Source organism: Typopeltis vanoorti, chromosome 14, assembly GCF_054136105.1.
Source record: "Typopeltis vanoorti isolate ZY-2024b chromosome 14, IOZ_Tvanoo_1.0, whole genome shotgun sequence".
NCBI classification, from domain to species: Eukaryota; Metazoa; Arthropoda; class Arachnida; order Uropygi; family Thelyphonidae; genus Typopeltis; species Typopeltis vanoorti.
The window spans coordinates 80,325,633-80,351,869 of NC_143562.1; the positions used below are offsets into that span (position 1 = coordinate 80,325,633).

General features: G+C 37.1%; 1 protein-coding gene across 2 annotated transcripts in view; it reads left to right on the top strand.

Annotated features, from left to right (window-relative positions):
* The window catches only part of LOC150099703 (uncharacterized), a 64,229-nt gene that overhangs the window by 19,554 nt on the left and 18,438 nt on the right, over positions 1–26,237 (top strand). For both annotated transcript variants that reach the window (XR_016549361.1, XM_090403855.1), the window contains exon 2: positions 14,611–14,785. Coding sequence is in view for 1 of the 2 variants with exons in the window: in XM_090403855.1 (XP_090259981.1) it covers positions 14,611–14,755 (145 nt within the window). In the remaining variant the exon portion in view is untranslated. The remainder of the gene's footprint in view (positions 1–14,610; positions 14,786–26,237) is intronic.

Sequence of the window (26,237 nt, forward strand, 5' to 3'; positions counted from 1 at the left end):
GACTATCAGCGTTGCCCTTCTATAATTATTGTTCCTCTTGCTTTCTGTGTAGTAGAAGAATTTCCTTGAATTTTCTATGGTCTGAATGGCAATTTCCTCTTACAGTATACTTTCTTTATCATACATTTTATGCTTTTTTTATGCTCTTCATGTGTCTGATTTCTACTGACTGTTGTGTACTTCTGCTATAGCATTTTCTAATCCCTTTGCTATTTGCTTGATTTCACTGTTCATCCATTTCACTCCTGCTCTGTTTATTTGCTTAACTCTTGGTATACACTATTACTATTATTATGGACAACTCCAGGGAGTCATTAGACTCATCGAGGGAGGCCCCAAATCATATTCATCACAACTATTCGACATTCATACAGTATCTATCATACCTCGCCTTAAACTCATTCACTGTCACAGCATCCACCACAGACTCAGGGAGCGCATTCCACTCATTCACTACTCTAAAAGTAAAGAACCCAGCTCTAACACCTTTACTAACCACACTTTTGCCCAGTTTCCATGGATGTCCCCTAGTCCTCCCACAATCAGCCCTGTTCTCAAAAATATCTTCTGAATTAATTTTATAGAAACCCTTCAGTAATTTGAATGTCTCAATCATATCTCCCCTCCTCCGCCTATCAACCAATTTTTGCAACCCACAAATCCTCAACCTGTTCTCATACGGTTCATTCCACAGACCTGCTATCATCTTGGTCACTCGCCTCTGGATCCTCTCCACCTCCTCCCCATCAAGAAGAAACCTAGGTGACCAAATCTGAGCATAGTAGTCGAGATGGGGTCTTATCAAGGCTCGATACAGAGGAACAATAACTTGCTTGTCAACGTATTCTTCAGCAACCAAGTGATTTGATGAGCTGATTTGGCCACTTTTGCAATGTGTCCCCTAAATTTCAATTCCTTATCCACCAACACTCCTAAATCTCGTGCCTCATCAATTTCCTGGAGCACGGTTCCACCAATGCAGTAAACTGCCGCCAATCTTTTCACCCCAAAATGCATAACCTTACATTTTGCCACATTAAATTGACATCCATTCTCCTTAGCCCAGACCTCCGATCTATCCAAATCATCCTGCAAAATTTTGACGTCATCTGCATTCACTATTGCCCTACCCAACTTTTCATCATCCGCAAACAAATGAACAGTTCCTCTCAGATCCTTTCCTATATCATTTATGAACAAATTAAACAGCAGTGGTCCAAGAACAGATCCTTGTGGTACACCACTAATCACAGGCCGTCTTGTGGACTCTGCTCCTGAGTAAACCACTCTCTGATATCTCTCCGTCAACCACCCTCCTATCCATCTCACCAACCCTATGTCCATTCCCATATGCTGCAATTTACTGATTAGAATTCCATGTGGTATCCTGTCAAATGCCTTAGCAAGGGCCAGTAGAATCACTGTAAACCCATTACCCTTATCCAGTTCAGCCATCACTGTGTTATAATACGTGAGCAAGTTACTGAGGCATGACCTACCCTTCACAAAACCATGCTGTCCCCGATACAGTATCCCATTTTCTTCTATCCAATCTTGTATTTTCCTCTTGACTATTTTCTCTAAGACCTTGATAATGATTCCTGTTATGCTGATTGGCCGGTAATTTTCAACAGCAGCCTTGGAACGACCTTTGTGCAGTGGAACTATTTTCCACTCTTTCCACCCCCTTGGGACTGACCCAGTCCTGAGGCTCAAATTAAACAAAATGGTCAAGGGCACTGACAATTCTTTGGCCGCTTCACGTACGACACGAGCTGGTATACCATCCAATCCCACAGATGTATTGACATTGAGGTTCTGTAATAGACTAGTTACCTCTACTTCATTCATCACAATTCCAGTATAAGCTGTTGGTTCTTCCATTCCTGCAAAGTAACCACCTGGATGATATACTCTTGCAAAGTGCTCGCTCAGTAATTCCACAATATCGACTGATTCGGTTAAATCCCTACCCTCAGCATTTTTTAAGATCATTCTACCATGAGCATTTTTCCTTTTACTTGCAACATATTGAAAAAACTGTTTGGGATTCTCTTTAGCCTGCGTGGCCAATTTCCTTTCGTAATCTGCTTTTGCTTTTCTTACCACCCTTGTTACCATCCTGGCCTGAGCTTTATACTGTTCCTGCGCCTGATGGTCACCCTTCTCCTTAAATTCCCTCCACAATTGTTTCTTTTTTTGCAGCTCAAGCTTAATAGTGTTATTCATCCATTTAACCCCTACTTGATTTATTATTCGGACTCTTAGTATACAGTCAACCATTGCCTCCTGCAAACAGTTCTTAACCACCTCCCATGCACTATCAACATCCAGCCCTTGCAGTTTTACATGCCATGGCATTGAGCCAAGCACACTCCTAAGCTTGTCATACTTACCAGCCTGGTAATTCCACATGTACCCTGTCTTAATTGTAAATTTGACTCCTTTAGCCACCTCCCAAGTCATGACCTTATGGTCACTCTCACCAATTGGTGGCAACATGGTCATGTTCGTTACAGCCACATTCTCAGTTGCAATTACTAGGTCCAGCACTCTCTGCCCCCTGGTATTTTCTAATACATGTTGCTGTAGATAGTTGTCCCTTAATAACCGCATAAAATCCAATTCCTTCCTCCCATGTGTCCTCTCCTCTTTCCAGTCAATGTTACCATAATTGAAATCACCCATAATAATTACCCTCCTTCCACTCATTTCTTCTATTTGCTTATGCATACTATCCCCACCATCCACTCCATCACCCGGTCTATAGCAGCACCCAATTGTATATTTTGTTCTGCTAGATTCTATCTCACACCAAACAGCCTCAAATGTGCTTTTTTCCCCATCCTGCAGTTCAACTTCTATGCTCCTTGGCTGAAGCTCATCAGCTATCATCAATAACACTCCCCTCCCTTTTTATTCACCCTGTCACTCCTGAACATGCTATACCCGTCGCATTCAATCCCACTAGCTTTATCATCTTCTGTCAGCCATGTTTCACTAATACCGACAACCTGTGGCCTGGAAGTGCCAACCAAGGCCAAAAACTCTTCCTTCTTGTTCCTAATACTCCTGGCATTAGTGTACATGAATTGCAGAAGCCCATTTGTCCCATCCCTACTTTGATGCCTTATACTAACTATCCCATTCTGATTTGTTGTCCGTCGTACTCGCTCGGGCATAATATACTCATTCATACACTTAACTTCCCCCCTAAAGTCTGCATATCTACTCCCCCCCTCTTAATAAATCTAGTTTCCCTGAGTCTGTACATCCACTTCCACATCATTCATCAACACTCTTTCAAGTCTCCGTACACCAACTCCATTCAAATGTAACCCATCCATCTTATATAAGTCCTTTCGCCCATCGAACTCATTCCACACATCCACAAATTCCACACCACTCTCCATGCATAACCCACTCATAAAGTCATTGGCAATTATGGCCCTCCTTCTAAACACTTCGCTGTCATACCGCGGTAAGATACTCACCATCCTAACTCTCTCACTCTTCTCTTTTGCTAGCTCAAACAACTCCCTCACATCCTCTATTATTTTCATTTTGTCCTCTTTCAAATCATTCGTTCCTGCCACGATTATCATCTCTTTCACCCTCTGTTTTTGCAGTCGAATAGATTCGCTGACGTCCTTTATGTTCGCACCCGGCTGGTACGACTTCCTTAAACTCTCAATTATTATGCCTCTTAATAGCAAATCCCCATACAGCACTTGCTCCTTCATTTTATTGACCTTTACGAACATTCTATTATTTGCCGTCACAGACTTCCGCCGGTTATTTGTCGGTACGTTCAACACACATTTTTCCATATGCTCCAGTTGTCTTTTAGCTCTGTGTATCGCACCATTCAAACGGGCAATTTCGCTACTCGCATTTATCTCACCATTTTCATTATCGATCAAATCATCCATTCTTTCTGTGTTTCTACCTTCATTTACACTTTCAGCGACGCTCTCACACCTATCTGGCACTACCACGCAATTCTCTGGCACACCGCCATTTTCTACATTCTGACTATCGTTAACGATATCACTATTGACACACGAAACACGCTTGAAGTCCTCATTCTCTTTATACTTTCTACACATATTAACTCCACTATCACTTTCTAACCAGACTCCCACCGCTCTTTGCAAGGCATACATCTCACAGACAGCACATTGCATAAATTCGTTTACATCAAAACTCTTAAACAAACATGGTGACCTGGCCGCCATTTTTTTCTTTATCGGTGCCATGTGTACGCCATCTTTTCTTAAAAATAATAATTAAAATAACAGAAAACATGCAAAAATTGCACAGACACACGAAGAAACAAAAAGCAAACAATACTACTTAAAATTCTAGTAATATATTTAATGTTAACACAAAATACTACTAATCTTTTCAGGAGCTCTCGACAAGCCGACGATCTAATCGACACTGTCTACCATAATTGTACAGACACCCCAGTTATTTGAAGTTAAGGAACATTCCAGGTTTGTTAATAATATAAAATCCGGTGTACAGATAGTAGGAAGTAGTATTTCTTCATAGCAGTTGAATACAGATGGTATGTCAACACGACATGAACTCGGTTACTTCAAGAGATGTGTCATCGTGGGCTGTCACATTGGTATATGTGCCATTGCTGCTCAACTGGAGCATCCAAAATCAACAGTTGATGTGATCAACAAATTAAGACATTCTGGTATCACTAGTGCAGGAAAACACCCAGGGCAGCTGCTGAAAATGATAGGAAGGTATTAAAATGGGTGGCATGCAAAAACAGGATACGATTGGCATAGATCATCCGTGATGACTTTCAGAGTGCCAGTAACACCATGATGAGCACTAATACCATACAAAAAGAACTCCATTTACTGGGTTTCTATGGAAGTACAGCAGCACACAAGCCAAACATCACAACAGTGAACAAGGTGGCTCGTCTGGCCTGGCGCAAAGAGTGTGTGAACTGGAATTGGAAAATGGTAGTCTGGAGCAGTGAACCAAGGTTCACCTGTTTCCAGTCTGATGGCAAGGTGTGGAGGCAGCCTGGTGAGCACTTGTTACCACGGTGTGTTATACTCACAGTAAAGTTTGGTGGTGGAGTAATAGTGTGGGGTACATTTAGCTGGTTTGGAGTGGGAGGACCACTGGTCATTGTCCATGGTTCCATGAAGGCAGCTACCTTGATATTCTGGATAATCTGGTGCTGCCTACATTGTGGAGTTTTTACAGAACAGACCCGTGTTACTATCAAATTGATAATGCCCTATGCCACAAAGTTGCAGCTATTATGGAATGGTATGAGGAGATGGGTGTTAAACAACTGCACTGGCCTGTGGAGTCCTGACCTCAGCCCCGTCAAACACCTGTGGGCAAATTGGAGTGACGATTGAAGTCCAGAGTAGCACATCCCCAATCTGTTGCTGAACTCAGTGCTGCTTCTTTGATGGAGGAATGGTGACAAATTCCACCTGATGTCTGCCAGACATTGGTGGAAAGCCTCCCTCCTCAAAGAGTGCAGGAGGTGATCAAAGCCAAAGGTGGACATATCTGATATTAGGGTTCACCTGCTGGTATCAATTGTAAATTGCTGAAGTGTCTGGACAGTTATTGATAGATACCGTACAATTGTGCTTATCTTGTGTCAGATGCATCCTAATAATTTCCCACATTCATCTTTTCCCTATTTGCTGATACCAGTGAGCATTCCTATTGTAAAAACATACCTTTCCATTTGGAAAAACATGCCAGCTAGACCTATGTTGTAGGAAGACTGATGTGAGCGCTTGCTATGTTCGGACTCCAGAGCTGGGATTTGTTTGTTTCCCCTTCCCAAGTCTTATAACATGAAGTATGGGTAATTTCTTTCAAGGACATGCCAGGGATATTACGGAGATCAGAACCTTTATCTTCAAAGATACATCAGTAAAGCAGTCTTCAGGCTTGCTTTCAGATAGTGTACAGAATCAAACCTTATGGTATAGAAGGCCTCCCGATCAGTTAATGCTAATCTCATTGTTAGATTATGGAGGGAGACCATATAAGGGGTACTGTTCAGGGCATATAATGTCATGGAGACTAGATGCCTCCAGTATGGGTGACATGTCTAAGATTATCCCACAGTGTGTTCCCCTGCTGTCTTCACCCCTGAAATACTAACATGATAGTAAACCTAAATACAGTAAAACCCTGTTTTTACGTTCCTGCAATTTACGTTTTCCTGCCATTTACGTCATTTTCCTTTGGTCCCGTCTTAAGGCCTATTCTTACGATATATTGTTTTCCCACCATTAACAACTTGATGTGGACATTATTTCCCGTGATTTGCATTTTTTTTTTCTCGGGTGGCAATAATGATTTTCGATTAGATTTCTGTGGACATCTGTGCATGCCACAGATGGCGTTGCTTTCACTGTAGTTTCGTTTCTGCCATCACAGTGACTTGCATGCTTGCAGCAGTAATGTAGTGATGAGCGATACCATGATTTTTCAATCACAGTACGAATTGATATTGCAGAATTTCTGCTACGTAATTTAGTGTGTGAAATTCAGAAATTGCTTTCAAGTTGCAGTGGTGGATTATCCATGTTAGTTGTAGAAAAAAGACAGAAAATGTATTTCGATAGAAGAAAAGATGGCAATTCTGTGATGTGTAGATTGGCATGCCGGAACACGTGTGCATTTAGCAAAAGATCTTGGACTCTCCGTGTCCATTTTGAATACGATAGTAAAAAACAGGTCAAGCTTTGAACTCAATGCAAAGCAATCTGTCGCTATGTCAAAAAAAAAAAAAAAAAAAGCAGAAACAATCAACAATTAAAGATTTTTTAAATAGATAAATGTAAGTAATTATAAATTCATTTATTTTCAGTTATTAAATTTTGTAATCTAGTATGTTGACTCGCATACTAGCAGTAAGTCATCTTTTAGCCTTTTTTAAATTTTTTTTACGTTTCCTGCTATATATACTTTCCTGCTATTTACACTTTTTTCCATCAGTCCCGTGAAAAGTGTAAAAAAAAAAAAAAGGGGGGGTTACACTTTTTCTGTAGTGAGGTTTACTATCTATATGTATAGGAATACATAAGAATAGGAACAGTTTTTCATTGCTGTTAAAATAAACCCTCATTCAAATTGCCAAAAAATTAAACTGAAACCTTACAAAAAAATTTCTACATTCTCACCAGTATAAATGATGGTTTCCATCCCCTTCAAACATCCAAATCTAATATTCTGTTTTTGACCAAACCTCAAATTACAACCATAGCAACTGCCACCCACTTTAATTGTCCGTATTGCATTCTGTGTGGTTCCTTCTGCCACAAAGGTAATGCCCATGCTTTTGTCAATCCCATATTCCTTGCTGGAGAAGGCCTAATCTTGAATCTTTCCTTTTGACAATTTGATTACCTTTTCTCGTTATCTAGTATTCATCTGCTGTCTCTCTACTGCTTCCTACAATTCTGAAAATCAGTCCTAAAGCACTACAACATGGTCTAGTTGGGAGATTCTTTATAGAAACTTGTGACATTAAGATTATAACATATAGACACGTTTACACAAGAATATTATATTTTCATTTGCCAAATATTTCAGTCTGAAAATAACAGACTATCTTCAGTGGTATCCACTGTTCCTATGTATCATAGGAACAGTTTTTAATTGATCATTCAAAAGTAGAACGAGCCGCATGATGTTATATCGCTAAGTATTAAAGAGAGGAAAAAACATTTTTTATCAGAGTAATGATTAAATTAAAGATATTAATTCACAAATTCATATCATCTTCATCATCAAATTCCTGCCATGTACCCTCAAGGGGTATACAGGATATGATAGTACTACATGAAAAAAATTACATCATTACTAACTTCCTATCTACAATTTTCTTCCATATCAGTCTGTCATTACTTGTCAAGACTCCAACATTATCAGATCTTATATTTCTATCATCTAAGGCACGTTGTACCATATCAATCCACCTATATCTTGGCCTTCCTCTGTGTTGTTTTGCTGCCAACCTGGCAGAGAACACTTGTTTTGCTAATCTTTCCTCGCCCATTCTGTTTAAGTGACCATACCACCTGAGATTAGCTCTGCTAACGCATTCCTGGATGCTGACAATGTCAAGTTCTTTCCTAATATCCTCGTTTTTAATATGTTATTGCCATAGATGCCATCTGTTCACGCCTATAATCTTTCTCAGGACTCTCATATCTGTGGTCTCTAGTCTTTGGTCAAGTGCTTTACTTCTGCCCCAGCTCTCAGATCCATAAGTTCAAACTGGTTTGAACACTGTCTTGTATACAGCTAATTTAGTGTCCCGACTAATTTCTCTCTTATTCCATATGAATTTATTCAATTGACTTCCCACCATACCAGCTTTGCTGATTCTGTTTTCTATTTCTATATTAAATTTACCATTTTCACTAAAAATCGTGCCTAAGTAGCTGAAATGTTTTACTTGTTCTGCAGGTTTTCCATTCACAGCACAGTTGACATTTTCAATGATTCTGCCTATTTTCATTGTCTTTGTCTTTTTATTGCTGACTTTCATATCATATCTATTACAACAGCTATTCAGTTTAGTCAGAGAATCTTGCTGACTTGTAGCGGATTTATTTAGAAGTAGAACATCCGCATAAAGCAAAGACTGACATAACGTCACCAATTTTGATATCAGATTTAATACCACTTTCCTTCATAATGTGATCCATATAGATAATGAATAACGGAGGGGATAATGTACATCCTTGTCTCACACCAGATTTAACATTAAAACAACTACCTGTACTTCCTTCAATTCTAACTGCTGATTTACAACTCAAATAAAGACTAAGTATTGCTTGATATAAAGCCCCATTGACACCATATAACTGTAGCATATTGAATAGCTTCTCTCTTGGCACCTTGTCATATGCCTTTTCCAAATGACAAAACTTAAATACAGATCTCAGTTATATTCCCATGCTTTCTCGACTATTTGTCGTAAAGTGAAGATCTGATCCTGACAGCCTCTATTTGGCCTGAATCCAGCTTGTTCTTCACCAAGCTTTTCTTCCACAATTCTTCTCAACCGTTTCTCAAGTATACTTGCATAGATCTTGCCAGGAACACTCAGTAGGGAAATACCTCTGTAATTCTCACATGCAGTTTTATTTCCCTTTTTATATATGTGTACTATGAGAGCTCTACTCCAATCATCAGGAATTCGTCCCTCTGTCTAGGCTTTCTGAACTATGCAGTGTAGCCACTGTAAGACTCTTATACCACCATACTTCAGCATTTTTGGTTGAATATCATCTACTGCAGCTGCTTTTCCACATTTCAAGCCTTTGATGGCTTTTTCTACTTCAAGTATGGATATGTATTCCTAACTGCATGCCTGGTCAGTGATTTTTACCACTGTGCTGTCATCACTGCTTGTTTCATTTAGCAGTTTTTCAAAGTAATTACTCCATACTTCAAGGATATCTTTTTCTCCCGTTTTCATGTCACCTTTATCATCTCCGACTCCTTTTACAGCACTCTTTCATCCATTCCTAAGCTTCTTCAACAACCTCAAGAATATTTTGCCACCTTCTTGATATTTATTTTCTATATTCTTGCCGAAGTCCTCCCATGACTTTTGTTTAATTAGTTTTACACACTGTTTAGCTTTCTTACATTTGTCTCTGTATTCTCTAAGAGATCAAGCTGACTTATTTGACAGGAACTTTTGATATGCTTTCTTCTTTTCCTTCACTACCTCTTTAACTTCCTGTGTCCACCATGGAGTTCTAATTTTTCTATCCTTGCAGACAACTTCACCACATGCCTCTCTGGCAGAATCAATCAGGGTTTTCTTCAAAGTTTTGTTCCTGTTCTTAAACTCTTTGATTTTTTCTTCTTTGTTATATTGGTCCCACAGAAGGTTCTACTAAGGTAGAAGTGGATAATTTTTTCAGGCTTTAGAAAAAGCAACTAACACAATGAAAAAGGAAAAGTTGGTCCTTGTTGGGGATCTTTGTGTATTTTAGTCTACAGTTCACATCTGAGAGCTGCTCAACTTTTATTTGCTTTAAAACTTTCTTACATGTTATTCTTTTCAATATGAAATTCAATTTTATCCTGCTCAAGACTAAATAGTGATCACTTCCAATTTCAAATCCTCTGTACACTCTGGTGTCCTGCACCAGTGAGAAAACATCACTATCAACAATAACATAGTCAATGAGACTTTTCTTATTCCTAGCCTCTTTTCTCCATGTGAATTTGTGCACATTTTTATGTTGGAACATGGTGTTAGTAATAACCAGTCCATGCCCTGAGCAGAAATCCAACAGATATTTGCCATTATGATTAGCTTTGCTCTTTTCTTCAAATTTTCCCAAAATATTTTTGTATGTCTCACAATCATTTCCTACTCTGCTATTTAGATCCTCAACAAGGACCAACTTTTCCTTTTTCATTGTGTTAGTTGCTTTTTCTAAAGTCTCAAAAAATTTTCCGCTTCTACCTTAGTAGAACCTTTTGTGGGACCATAGGCACAAATAAGTCTCATTGTCCAGTTCCCCATTCTCATATTTGCCCACATTACTCTACTTGAGACTGACTTCCATTCAAGAAGATTAGCCTTGTATTTTGTGTTGAATACTATGGCTACTCCTCCTTTTCATTGATTGTCATTGCCTGAATATAACATTTTGTATTTATTGCTCAGAATGATCTCACCAGGTTTGGTCTTTTTTGTTTCAGTCACCCCTATTATGTCGATCTGGTACTTATCTAATTCCTCAGCTAGCTCCATTTCTTTGCCATTCAGGCTTCTTACGTTGATAGTACCGATCTGTAACTCTGGTGATGTTGAGTTGGGGTTTGTTTTCAGATTTGTTCCAGTAGCTGACTTTTCGCTGTTCGCCCTGGTTCCCTGGCGAAAACAACGGAGCTTTTTAACTGGGTGATGCCCCAGCCGGTATGAAATTTTGTAATGTTGTACCATCATTTTTTATTTTGGTTGTCAAATTTTGGTGTCAAAATTATTGAAAGTTTAATCAGGATAACACATTAATATATATATATAATTTTTTTTAAAATTTTAATTAAGAATTTTAATTCTTACATTAGTCTAATGTTATTTATAGATTAAGATTATTTTATGAATTTGTGAATTAATGTCTTTAATTTAATCATTACTCTGATAAAAAATGTTTTTTCCTCTCTTTAATACTTATCGATATAACATCACATGGCTCATTCTACTTTTGAATGATCAATTGTTGGTATTCCACCTTGTTAAAAACTGTTCCTATGTAGCCACTGAAGATAGTCTGTTATTTTCAGATTGAAAAGTCATAGGTATCCACCATCCAACTATTCACTTATTACTCTCATTTCTGTTGTGTGAAGTATGAAAGAAGGTTATCAGTAATTAACATGGAGGGCTGTCATCTAATCATTGACTACCAATACAGATATTGCTAATCCAAAGCAGATCCCATCTGTATCACCACCTCAGAACATGTACCATGGGAAAGTTTTTGGAGAAACCTTTACTGTTTCACTTGACGTTTCCAAGGCATTTGATAGGGCTTGGTACTTCTCAGCAAATTGTCAGTTTTCTCTCAGGTCATTCATTACATGTAATGATGAAGGGTGTGTCTCAGGAGTTATTTTACCTGCCTTCTTATTTATTTAAATGACCTTCTTGCACTGATCTCAAACCCAATTCATAGTTTTGCTGATAGTAGTACTCCCCTAATCCTACTTATATGCTATGGAAATCAGAGTTTAGGACATCGATTGTACCTAATCTCAAGCTTTAATATTATGTACAATCAATGACCTAAACTCTGATCTCCATAGCACCCTTTTTTTCTGCAAAAAAGTTCTCCCCATCTTGGATAATGCTTGGCTTAACAGTCAAGACCAGATCACTTTTCTCAAACTTTTTTTATTCCTAGTCTTTCCTGGCATAATCTCTCTCTCTCACACACATACATGCACGCACGCACAGCATTATTGGCATCCTTTTCTGCTCAAGATGTTATTATTTATCTGTCCAGCTACAACTTGCTCTGTACAAATCCTAAATCTACCAACCTTGGAGTACTGCTCTCACATTTGGGTGTTGTACCTAAAAACTTTAAAAATTCTTGATGCTCTTCAGAAGGTGACAACTTAGTTAAGACGCCTCTCTCATACTCTTCTGCTGCTATCTCAATTTCCACCAGTGGTGTGCGGTGCACATCCACAGAATAGCAATAATACTGATATTATATTTTTGCATTTATTCCCATTAAATACCCTCCCTCCCTAATTGTTTTCTGGCTTCACATAGTTACTAAAATTAAACACAATATACTAATACTTCATGAAGAGGACACTTTTTGATGTAAGCACTGCATCACATTCGCAATAGCCTGGGTGTGCGTTCACAAATACATACACCTTTGAGCTGTTTGAACAGATGTACAGATGGTGCAGTCAGTCAAATTCTTAACATTCCTGTGGTTTTAAACCTCCCAGAAGGTGAAGCAGGGTGGGTGCTGAGACAATAGCACCCTAGAAATCAGTGGCTATGATTAATTATTGTGTCAACCAATCCAGTTGAACATCGTCATTTGTAATGTTTTTGTTTTCTGAGTTTCATCCATTTTAGTGTGAACTGACATGTTTAGGAAACCAATATAAACAAATAATTTATAACTTTCTTTTTTTTTGCCCTCATTTACAATGGGGAACTGTGTTGACAATTTCCTGAATGTCCCGTTTTCTGTCATAGCCAGTGGTGCACTCAGGATTTAATCTGGGGGGGGGGGAGTTAGTAAACGATTTACAAATACATTGCATACGACCTATGCCTGAGCATCTGCAGTGATCGCCAATACATGATAAGTAGTATAGAAATATAAGACAACATAAATAAAAAAAATTAATATTAATTAGGAAAAGATTTTTGGAAAATTTTCTAGTGTTTATTTCCTTTTTCTTTTGGGGGGCCAGGGCCCCTTGGCCCCCACCCTGGGTATGCCACTGGTCAGAACTTTAGCAGATTGTATAATTATAATCAAAGGAGGTTGGAAGTTTTGTATAAGTAAGCAAGCAAAACAAATTATTTCAGTCTTTCTTTGGTTCAATCCAGAAAAATAATAATTTCCCAAGTCATTACATTTTTTCCAATTTCTGTACGTATTATATAACTGTATTTAAAAATCATATCAAAATTTAAATCATCCATGTCTCATTCTGGTATTTGCCAATGATAATCTAATCTCGCCAAAGCGTAAACCTTTTTTTGCTTCTAATATAAACAAATGGCGAGCATGAAGCATAGCTATAGTTTATTTGACCTTTGTTTTCAATACTTAAAATTATTATTCAAAGTTATCCTACAATTAATTGCATTGGATCATTAAGATTATGGCTGATGTGCTATGTATGCTTAAAACTTTCATTCATCATAGCAATGCAATCTTACAGTCAAATTGACATGAATTTTGTAGCACAGGTTGTATTAGCCACATGTCAGCAAACCCAGCCTAAATGAGCATGTAGCACCACTGGTTTCCACATATCTATTCTTCAGATAGTTCTATGGACACTTTTTTTAGTAGTCCATCAGGTATTCCCTTTCTGCTACACCTAGTAGCTATGCAACATTCTTTTTCAGTTGAATTACCGACTCATTTGAACTTGCTTTTCTTATTGATCTTACATTCCATCTATCTCATTTCTATAGAACAGCCTTCCTCATAACTTCCCAAAAGCTACAATCTCCAGCTCTTCAAAAAAATATATCAAGATTACTTTGCTCTTGACCCTTTTCCTGGACATGGTGCTAATCTGCCATGTGTGGGAAGGAGTGAAGGGGTCTCATTTGTCATACTTTGTAGCCTCGTGTGTGAATATGCATGCAAGTGATTAAAAAAGGTGCTTTTTCTTTCACTTTAAGTGATAGCTTGTTTATTATAAAGTGGTCTCAATGAAACTTTTTCTTTAAAACCAGACACTTGATGGTTTTCTTAAATGAAGGTGAGGGTGGGGGAAGGAATGAACTATGTGATAGTTTTACCATACAATTATTAATTGTTATTATATAAATAAATAATTAATAAAAAAATAATAAAAAAACAACAAGTTGTTTAGTGTTTTTTTTTTTTTTTTAAACAAACACCAAACAACATTTATATAAATAAATGTTGTTTGGTTATAATCACAGTACAGCCTCTGGTGTGTGTGTGTGTATATGTATATATATATTTATATATTTAAATGTGGACCTAAAGCCAAATCAGAAAGCTACTTGTCAGCATGCAGAAGGGTATAGTAGTATTTAGTTATTCTATTCATTTTCAAATTTATGCGATCACATTTGAAGAGAATTTTACTGTTGAAGAGAACTTGCGTGTTCAGTTGATTCACAATTTTTATCTATAAATTATGATCCAGAAAATGGAATAGCTTTCTTCCCTTCTGATTTAAGTTTCTCATTAATAGTCTTTGGTCATTTTTCATTTATCCTAAAGTGTCCTTTTTTTGCTTTCAAGTCAAATATAGATAGTACTATATTTATATTAATTACTATACACAATAAAATTTTGATTATTATTTTTTTAATAGAGTTCGCCAGAGGAAAAGTAAAACACGTAAATATGGCGTGATAACATCTACAGATTTAGAGATGGAACCTTTAGGAAAAGGAGATGATGAAGAAGAAGACACTACTTTGTTTGATGCACGTAATCACAAATATAGAATGAAATAATTTTTGATGGATTGTTACTCTGTTTTGAGTGTAAGTTCTAGTTCTGTGAACAATTTTTTTTTAATGTTGTTTCTTAATGGTTTCAAATAAATAAGAGTATAAGAGATTGTCTTATAAGAGTATAAGAAATAAACGGAAATTAGAGAACTCACTGATCAGTAAAATACAAAATAGTAGTTTCAATTTATACCAAATAAAAAAATTATAAAAAAGCATAAATCAAATTTAATTAAATAAATAAAACAGAAACACAGAAGGAATATTTCTTATTTTTGGAAAATAAGAAATATTTTCCAAAATATTTCTTATTTTTCATTGTTTTTATGAATTTTCCAGGGAAGAATTTTTCCCACATTGAATTGTCGCCAAAGAATTTTCCAGTGAAAATTCGTATTTAAATTGCATGATCACTCTCCCCTTTGGACACCCTTGACTGACAAGCTTAGAAGGCGGCTTGAAGCGTTGCTATGACATAAGAATCTGCAATGGAAGAATGTTAGCAGTGCATGGGAGGTGATCAATATGGTCCAAAGGAAGCAACGTCAAACTTGTACTTTCAGGTTCAAGAGAACAAGCCAGGTAGGAGTTAGATATAGGGCCATCGTAACCCATTAAACAACTAAGGCAATGCCTAGGATTGGCAAGTTTCAGCAAAGAATTTTCCAGGACCCTATGAGAGGGGATAATTGAGAGAGGAAACATTATTGAAAGCAAAAGGAAAGAGTAAAACTTGAGTCTGCTGCCACAGTATAATAAAACGAGGAGAACCATGATTGCAAATCAGTCGATGCATAGGTGTATAGTTTGTGTTGACCTATTGATGAATTTGATGGGTGAAAGGTCTTATGTAAGGCTAATGGCTGCACTTGAATGTATTTGGAGTTTGGTGTCTAAATAAGTTGTTCACTGAGAGCATTGGGTGCAAGGCAGGGAAACCAGAGGTACTAAGAAAGATATAGGTGTTTATGAATACACTCATAAAGAGAGTGTGAGAATGACCAGGAAAAGCGGGTGGGGCTATAAACACCAACCAAATAAAAGTCCATAAAATCTGTCCATTAATGTATTTAGCAAAAAAGAATGGAATAGTTAGTACAAGGTGCAAAAGGTAGTTGTAGGCCTAATTAGAGACTGCGGTTTATGTATATTAATACCAGAAGCATCTGTAATAAAAGGGAAAGAGTGTTTGCCAGTTCGTGCATCTTTGCCAAAAGTTATAGGCATTAGTGAGACTTGGTTGACTGCAAACAGTGTAGTTAGAGATAGAATGTGCAGGTTATAGTATTTTCAGGGAGAGAATATGATTGGCATCAGACAGCAGATAGATTATAGCCAGAAAGAGTAGGAGATCATCTGGAAAATGTATGTAGACGGCAGTTCATTTGAGGCAATCTGATGTCATTAAAGCCAATAGGACAAAATATGTAGTGGGCTGCTGCTGTAGACCAAGGATGATATAAAAGGCATGCATCAGTGTGTTAACACAATATAAGATAGAATGTTAGAGATAGAATGTGCAGGTTATGGTATTTTCAGGGAGAGAATATGATTGGCATCAGACAGCAGATAGATTATAGCCAGAAAGAGTAGGAGATCATCTGGAAAATGTATGTAGAAGGCAGTTCATTTGAGGCAATCTAATGTCATTAAAGCCAATAGGACAAAATATGTAGTGGGCTGCTGCTGTAGACCAAGGATGATATAAAAGGCATGCATCAGTGTGTTAACACAATGAGTGCAAGCTGAGAAATTGTTATGGGGGGACTGCAACTATGGAGACAGATTAGAGGGAGGAAAGATTATATGCCAGGAAGGAAATGGCTTTCATACACTTAAAAGATAATTACTTGAAACAGCACATTATGGAGGCTCATAATTTGAGTGCTGCATCAGAGGATCTGTCCATAATAACCAAGATAGCCATATTGCATCTGAGTGGGGAGAGTGATCATGCAATTGAAACACAAATTTTTGCTAAGAAGATATACATGAAACTAGAGTGAGCAATAGTTTCATATATATATCTCTTAAGTGAAAATTCATGTTTAAATTGCATGATCACTCTCCCCTTTGGACACCCTTGACTGACAAGCTTAGAAGGCAGCTTGAAGCATTGCTATGACATCAGAATCTGCAATGGAAGAATGTTAGCAGTGCATGAAAGGTGATCAAGATGGTCCAAAGGAAGCAACGTCAAACTTGTACTTCCAGGTTCAAGAGAACAAACCAGGTAGGAGTTAGATACAGGGCCATCATAACCCATTAAACAACTAAGGCAATGCCTAGGATTGGCAAGTTTCAGCAAAGAATTTTAAAGGTCCCTATGAGAGGGGATAATTGAGAGAGGAAAAGTTATTGAAAGAAGCAAAAGGGAAGAGTAAAACTTGAGTCTTCTGCCACAGTATAATAAAACGAGGAGAGCCATGATTGAAAATCATTCGATGCATAGGCATACAGTTTATGTTGACCTATGGACTGTATTTGATGGGTGAAAGGATTGCACTTGAATGTATTTGGAGTTTGGTGTCTAAATAAATTGTTCATTGAGAGCATCGAGTGCAAGGCAGGGAAACCAGAGGTAGTAAGAAAGATATACTGTATATTTTCATGTATAATGCGAACTAGAAATTTCATTTGAAAACTAGCCCTAAAATGCCATGTCCACGTATAATGCGATCTGTTAATCTTGTTCCATAACATTATAAATAATACAATATGAATTAACGAAACAAATATTTATTTTTTTGTAAATATAAATATAACAAATATATTTATTTGTTACTATAATGCCATCTTCGAGTTCTGGAAAGGATGCTACATCTCCACGACGGGCACATTTCGTTTTGGGGATTTTTTCAAGACTGTCTTTTTGCTTACGGCAAAGTCTAATATTACTATCTGCTACACCAAATTCTCTCATAGCAACACTGTTATTATGTTCTTCTGCAAACTGCATGACACGCAATTTAAATCCTGCTTCAAAAGATGAACGTTTATGTTTCTGTTGTCTCAATTTCAGGCTAGGTTAGTTTAACGAATAATATTTAAATTGAACTGTGGTTAAACCGATATACCTAACTGTGCTAATATCCCACCAAGGGGGCGGGATATTAGCACTACTTACATTACTGGCTTTATGCACAGGTATGATGTGCGCTCGGTCGCCGAATGCGAGTGGGTCAAGTAGATTTGGTTGCATAGGCATTAGGTAGTGTATATTGTGTGTGCAAGTCTAATAAGATGTTATATTTTTTAAGATCTGGGTATAATGCGAACCCCTAACTTTAACTAGTATTTTTTACCATAAATTTTTCGCATTATACGTGATAATATACGCTAGGCTTTTATGAATACGCTCATAAGGAGAGTTTGAGAATGTCCAGTAAAAGCAGTGGGTGGGGGAGCTATAAACACCCACCAAATAAAAGTCTATAAAATCTGTCCATATTAATACTTTGCTAAGGTATTTAGCAAAAAAAAAAAAGAATGGAATAGTCAAGGTGCAAAAGGTAGTTGTAGGCCTAATTAGAAAAAATACTGCTTTTTTTGTTTTCAGTTTCATACTTTTTTTTTTAATTTATAGGCAGCAAAATAGTGCTTACCTAGGGGTGGCATATTCCTTAACCATCCTGGTTAAAGGGTTGGTAGTATCAATGCAAAAAAAAAAGTTGTAGAGAATATGTAAGGAGAAAAGTAAACAGCAGCTCACAAGCAGTGCAAGGCACAGACAAAAAAAAAGATGACTAGCATAGGAAGGCAAGATCTGATCATAAGAGGAAATTATTGAAGCAAACGAAATTTGAGTTATTTTTTTCACTGTGGCAAGTAAAAAGAATGATTATGGAAGGATAATTGAGTGTTGCGATAGACGTGAGGTGACAGAAGCAGATGAAATAGTTGAATTACTGAGTAATCACTTTGCAATGGAAATAGAGGCAGATAGGAAATGTCATTGAATATTAATTATAGTGAAGAGCCAAAGGCTTCAATTCGGCGACATGAACATATTTAAGTTAAGGGATATTATATCCCATATTGTTTCTTAGCCGAATAAGAAACTTAGAGTTTCATGCCGAATATAGAAACTATATAAAGTTTCGCGATTCCAAGCGTAAGCAAATACCTGGATAGTGCAGCAACTGACCCTTGAAGGTAGTGCAAGCTGAGGCAACTCATGTAGAAGGTGGAGCAAGCTCTGATCACTATTCTTGATATTTACCCATAATGTGAACTTAACTCCTAGGAGCTGATTATTGTTCAACATTATGAGAGGTCACTACCCAGACCAGTTTCGACCTTTTTTGAGGTCTCATCAGTGCTTACACATTTGCTTACGCTTGGAATCGCCGAACTTTATATAGTTTCTATATTCGGCATGAAACTCTTTGAGTTTCTTATTCGGCTAATAAACGACATGGGATATAATATCCCTTAACTTAAATATGTTCATGTTGCCGAATTGAAGCCTTTGGCTCTTCATTATAATTAATACTTTAATAGGATACCTCTTGGCAATTCTCATTAAAGGGATGTAAGTTCTGTTCGCTACAAACTTGGTATTAACATGGTCTACCTACTCACTGATGAGACCTCAAAAAAAGATTGAAACCGGTCTGGGTAGTGACCTTCTCTCATAATGATGAACAATAATCAGCTCCTAGGAGTTAAGTTCACATTATGGGTAAATATCAAGAATAGCGATCAGAGCTTGCTCCACCTTTTACATGAGTTGCCTCAGCTTGCACTACCTTCAAGGGTCAGTTGCTGCACTATCCAGATATTTGTTTATGCTTGGAATTGCCGAACTTTATATAGTTTCTATATTCGGCATGAAACTCTTTCAGTTTCTTATTCGGCTAAGAAACAATATGGGATATAATATCCCTTAACTTAAATGTGTCATTGAATATGCTCATTGAGAGATATGATAGATATTATGTGGATAGTGTAGGCCTGTGTGAGTCTCTACTTTGTGTAGAGACTCACACAGGCCCTTGTCATAATATGGTCGATAATTATTCACTGGGAGAAAGAAAAATTTACGCACTGTAATATACCCGAGTTTCTTCCTCATCACGCTAACAGTGTGATGAGGAAGAAACTCGGGCAACTGGATGCTTGCAGGGGAATTTTGTTTAAAAAGCAAGCTAATAGTGAACCTCATTTCCTAAGCATTATTACTGGGAATGAGAGTTGATGCTTCTGAACTATTCTGTTTATTTAGCAAAGTATTTGCAGAAAGTGTAATGTACTTATAGAAAGGGATAAGAAAATAAACAGGTGGAATTATTACATAAAACAGAAAATACATCATAGTTTAACATATGCTGAATCCGTAATCAAACCTTAGGTTTAATGTCCAAAGAATCATAAGTTCCTGAATAAGAGAACACAGGGCAGTTACTAATGACGTGGTTAATGATCTGGGCTAAGTTGTCACTCATAGTATGGAGAGTCAGTGTCCATTTCATTTGAGTATCTATCTCGTCCTGATCGAGTTAAGTGAAGACTATACATGCCTTGGAAAGTTAAAATTCTTTAGTCCAGTAGTTGAATCAGGAATGGTGGCATGTAAGTTGGTTGTGTTTCTACCAGTTGTTTTCAGGCAGATGTGATATCAAAGGATTCATGCAATATTTGCACAGCAGTTCTCTTGGCAGTTTTCTAGATTTCGTTCTCTGAATTGCTCTGTGGGAGATGGCTTCATGTTTGGACAAGTCACTGTTTTGTTTTATTTCATAGGTTATTTAAAGCGCTTTTCCTCTGTAATGGAAGAAGAGCAATAATACTGAGTGTTGGAATCAACACCAACGTAAATTGGTGTTGATCTTAATATTCCTGATAAATCTCAAGGCTTAGATTGAGATTGAGGCCTAGGTTGAGATGGACATTAATCACCCACATTTCAGCATTGCAATTATCCTCTAAGTTGTATTTGTGAATTTTGGTCCTTGACCTTCTACCTTCAAATTTCTATCTACCATTACTCCAAAAGATCCATAGCCTCATCAATTTCTTCAAGCATAATCCTACCCATATGCCATTGGAATCTCATCATGCTGAAGTGTATTACTAACATTGAATTATTAACAGCAATTATCATTTGCCTAGATTTCCAGCCTATTTAAATTGTTCTGTTAAGTGCTATATATCAGTAACATTTCCAGTTTCCCCATCTATCTTTGCACCATCAAAACAGTTAAACATCTATGAGGTCCTTTCCATTAACATGGACAATTTAACAATAATTGTCCAAGGACACTTTGTTTTTGGTTACTCCACTAGGCACCTTAAATCTGGCATTCATCTTCTCCATATACCACTTTCTGTTGCTTTTTTCCTTAGCCACTAACTTATTCAAGTCAGTAGTTCATATATCAATCCTATATCCTCCATTTAATGCAAGAGCCTTTCATGTGGTATCCTTTGAATGCCTTAGCAAAGTCTAACAATATCGCAGTGTATCCATTTCCCTTTATCTAGCCTTGTCATAACATTATTATAAATGAGTAAATTGCTCAACATGACTCTTTTTAGTAAACGCATGCTGTTCTTTGCAAAGTTTAACTTGTCAATCCAAATTATTTCTGTATGCGAGTTCTTCCCAACTTTTATAAAATCCAGACACTTGACAAACACTTCAGAGATACTGGTAGGAAAGAATGCATGATAATGGGATTATCATGCATTCTTTGTATTCCTCTGAGATCTTTCTGATACCATGAGATTAAACATGGTATTCTCTTGATTTTGTCATAATTGCCAACTTTGTAGTTCAGAATGTAACCTGTCTAAATAGAAACATCCATATACTTCCCTTGTCAGTACAGTATGATTATTGTAACCATCTGGTGGCAAAAGTCATTCATCAACTGATATCTCTTCTGATGCTTGAGCAAGTTTTCTTGCAATGGCTCAAATTCTCCTTCAATCTTATGAGTTTTCTCTGCTATCCAATAGATGTTTAGATAATTGAAGTTACTCATACTCATTGCTTGTTTAGCATCCATCAGGGTAATGTGACAGTGCATTTCTTCATCCTCCAAGACTAAACTACCAGACCTCCACTTCACATCAGATAGCGTCAAACTCTGCTTCATAAGACATTGTTATCATGAGTTTCTGTTACAGCTGTATTCTGATCATCTGATATGATTTGATATTAATATTCCTCTTCTGTCCTTCCTAAAAATACTGTACTCTTTACACTTGATTCTAATTATTACCTCTCTCTTTCTCTCTCTCTCTCTATGAGAGACAGGTTTCATTAATGCCAACAATCTGGAGCCACAACAAATTCATCAAAGCAGCAAACTCAACCCCACTGTTACTGATGCTCCTTGCATTTCTGTATTGACAGAAAACATTATCTTCTAGCTTTTCATCTTCAGTTCACTTTTTTGTTCACAGTTTGCCAGCCTGGTTGGCAGAGTAATTAGTGTCCCAACCAGCAGGCTGCAGGTTCAGATCCTGCCATGGGTGTGAATGTTTGTGATTAGGTGGGAGATGAATGTCATCTCCCTGCCTAATAAAGGCCTGAAATAGCTTGAAAAAGTTCCATGTTTGGTCTCTAGAACAGGGTTATTAGACTATGTAAAAAAAAAAAAAATGAAAAATAGGAGGGGGAAAAAAAAAAAAAATATATATATATATATATACAGGGCCGCGCCAACCCGAGGGTGCAAAGTATTAAATATTAGCTACATAAAATGCACCCGGGCGGCATTTTATGTAGCTAATATTTAATTTGGATTATATAATGCAGTATTAAGGGCGGCTGATAAAAGTTTGCACCCGGGTGGCAAATACCCTTGCTGTGCCCCTGTGTGTGTGTGTGTGTGTGTGTACACACACATATATAATATATATATTCCTAGCCTGCCCATGTACAAAATGTTTGCAAATAGCCTTTTATGGACAGGAGCACCATAAAAAAAATAAATAAATAAAAATTGGCCTGGTTGTGCTACTTCTTTTTTTTACTCAGACACTATATGAATCCAAAGTATGCAGGTCCACTCCTTCATCAGATTCATAACAATGCTCATCGAGATGTCATCATCATTTTTGCATATCTTAGCTGAACTCGCAAATTCTCAGAGTTCCTTCCAAGATGAAATTAGTTCCTTATAATTTTCCTGACTCGCTGCATTAGGTTTTTCTCCAGACTCCTGTTGCCAAATCCTACATTGCAAATATGCACAAATCCAAAAATTAACACTCATTTCTTCTACATAGCTAGCACATTGAATCATTTGCTATCATAATGCTCCTAAACTAGTACTATCAAATCTCATTAATAAACTAACAATTTTCACTCTTTTCTTTCTTTTTTGCTTCTTCATTATTTAAATCATTTGTGCCAACAAGCACTACCATCTCTTTTCTTTTCTGTTTCACTGTTGCATTTGTCACATCCTTTATTTTTGTTCCTGTTAAGCTCAAAATATTGGCCCTTTCAAGAGAAATTTAATTGGCAAATCACATTTTTTTTCTGACATTTTGATGCACCTTATTCATTGATTACTTACCAACCTCTGCACTTTCTTGAATCTTATTGCTCTCTTTATTTTTCTTATCATGTCTGAGTTTCTGTAAACGTTTCTTAATTTTTTCCAACTCAGTGGTCAGTTGTCTGATAATTTCTTTTTATCTGGAAACTTCATATCAAATTTTCTTCATTTGTGTTTCATTATAATTATTTTATCCCAGAGGCTTTCTTGTCATCAGAATCTATATTTTCTTTCACTTTTAATGCCACTATTGTTCTGCTAGGTTTTTTTAAGGCCATTTTTAAACATTATCTTAATTTAACAGTGTCTGCAGCTATACTAGTGAGTATACTAAGTACAGTAAATCCAGTTAAAAAAAAAAAAAAAAAAAAAATATATATATATATATATATATATATATATACAGGGTGTTCGGGATAAATTTGACAGTTTCGTAAGGAAAAAGAAAATCTTCTTTGTATCTATTAAATTTAATGAATTGACAAAAAAACATTACAGGCAGAGTTAATTACAATACTATCAACAAGATTTACTCAAAATAACCACCATTAGCATCGATCACAGCTTCAATTCTGCTTCGGAACCTCGAACAAGCTGATGCTACAGTCTCCCTGGGAAGGGCCGCAAAAACTGTTTTAATTTTATCCATTAACTGGGCTTTTGTATTACTGGAAGTGCGATTGGTGTCTTTTTCAACTGCGCCCCATACAAAATAATCCATGGGGTTAAGGTCTGGGGAGTTTGGAGGCCAAACATTTGGACTGGTGAAGTCGTAGAAATTTTCAGACAACCATTTTTGACTTTTCCCAGAGGTGTGGCAAGGGGCCGAATCCTGCTGCCATACATACGGCCTACCATTGGCTACCCTTGTTATCCAGGGCTTGACTACAGTTAGCAACTCCACGAACAAAGCCCGAATTCCAATGCCAGGGTTCTTCAACACCTGTTCCTGCAGATTTGCGAGGAATTCTGCTGTACGAACGCAATCAGATCGTCTGCTAGGGATCTTTCTTCTTGCTACATCCTCGTAGTCACCATTGCAAGTCTCTAGTTCATGCCTGATTGTTTTTACTGTATTCAGGGAGCATTGGGCAGCAGTCGTAATATCCTTATTTTGATGGCGGGCACGAATCATCATGATACAAGTTATTCTCTTCCATGATTCAGGTGGGTTCCAGCTATCCATCCTTTCTGACATCTTGTATATGAATGAAGAAGGGTCCAAACTTTTAAATGAAGAGAAGTGTGTGTTAATACATGTAACTTACGGAAAAATATAATTAATTATAAATATGTCAAATTTATCCCGAACACCCTGTATATATATATAGGATAGCCATAATTAAACAGGGGGTGTTTAGAGCACTGTAGTAAAAAATGTATTCAACAAAATTCAACCAAACTTGATATAAGTACATTCTGGAACATTGGGTTTTGATTTATAGAAGATAAAAAAAAATAGTACAAAATTCTGCCACAAGGGGACATTTGGCACTATAAGCATGTGATTTGGGATTAATTATAATCAGTAATGGCTAGAAGAGACACAAATCAATTTTTGTGTTTGCATAACTCACAGATGTGGTTCAATATCCTCTTTTCAGATGTTCTAAGAACTGCATTCTGTGAATGACAATTTTTTTCTACAGCGGAATATAACAGATCTGCATTGATTTGCCGCATATGCTGCATTAATTATAAACAGTAATGGCTAGAAGAGACACAACAAATCAATTTTTGTGTTTGCATAACTCACAGATGTGGTTCAATATATCCTCTTTTCAGATGTTCTAAGATGTTCTGTCCTTCAAGGGTGCTAAATCAGGAACATATCCTTCATACGCCACATGTTTCAGATGGTTCCACAACCAAAAATCACAGTGGTTGAGATCAGGCAAATGAGGTGGCCATGCTGTGGGAAATGCATGTCTGATCACTGTGTGTTCTGTGAAGTGTTTTCTTAACATTTGCTGTACCAGCAATCCAATGTGAGGTGGTGTTCCATGCCACATGAATATATTGTAAAGTCAAGGCTTCTTCACTGCAGTTGCAGAACAACAAAGTTAAGTAACATCTCTCGATGTTGCTCAACTTTGCAGAGACTGTTCAAGTCACAGGTCCTGTCAGGCCAAGTTCTTTGAAAAAGTATGGAAAAAGTATAAATGATGCAGTGAAACTACACCACACTGACTTTTGGTGAGTGTAAAAGGGTCTGATGGAACACTTGAGAGTTATTTGTAGCCCAAATGCAGCAGTCGTGTGACTTAACACTATTGTTCAGATAAAAATGTGGCTCATCACTCCATAAAATCATCCACCTCCATTCAAGCCAAGAACATCAGTGCAAACTGCAGATGAATTTCCACATCACCATGAAGCAAAGCTTGAGTATGTTAGATCTTGTAGGGAAAACCTCAGCATTTGATTCATTTGATCCTTGTGTTATTCATTGTGTGTTCCATGACAGCAGTTACAAGTTTGTCAATTTGTTGAGGAATAATCTGATTATTAATTAACTTAAGGAATTCACAACGTACACTAGAATATAAATTAAATTAAACTTTAATATATATTGCCAATATTTCGGCAACATCACCAAAAGTCTCATCACTCCCTGTCTCAGTATCTCTCATAATGCAAAGCACATCTCCTTGTGGATATGTATAATGCTATGCATTAAGGGAAGTGCCACTACCCAGACCGGTTTAGACCTATATTGAGGTCTCATCAGTAGGAAATGTGCTGTGCATTATGGGAGATACTGAGACAGGGAGTGATGTGAGAGCTTGGTCCACCTTTACTACGAGTTGCCTCAGTCCTGAATATACTTCAGATGCAAACTTTGTTTGCTTACACTTGGGTAAAGGATTAAACTAAATTTATTATAACCTGATGTGATTTGCAAATTTGAATAATTCCACTATGTGAGATGGAAATTTTTGAGTTAACAATTCTATTGTTTCTTTGTG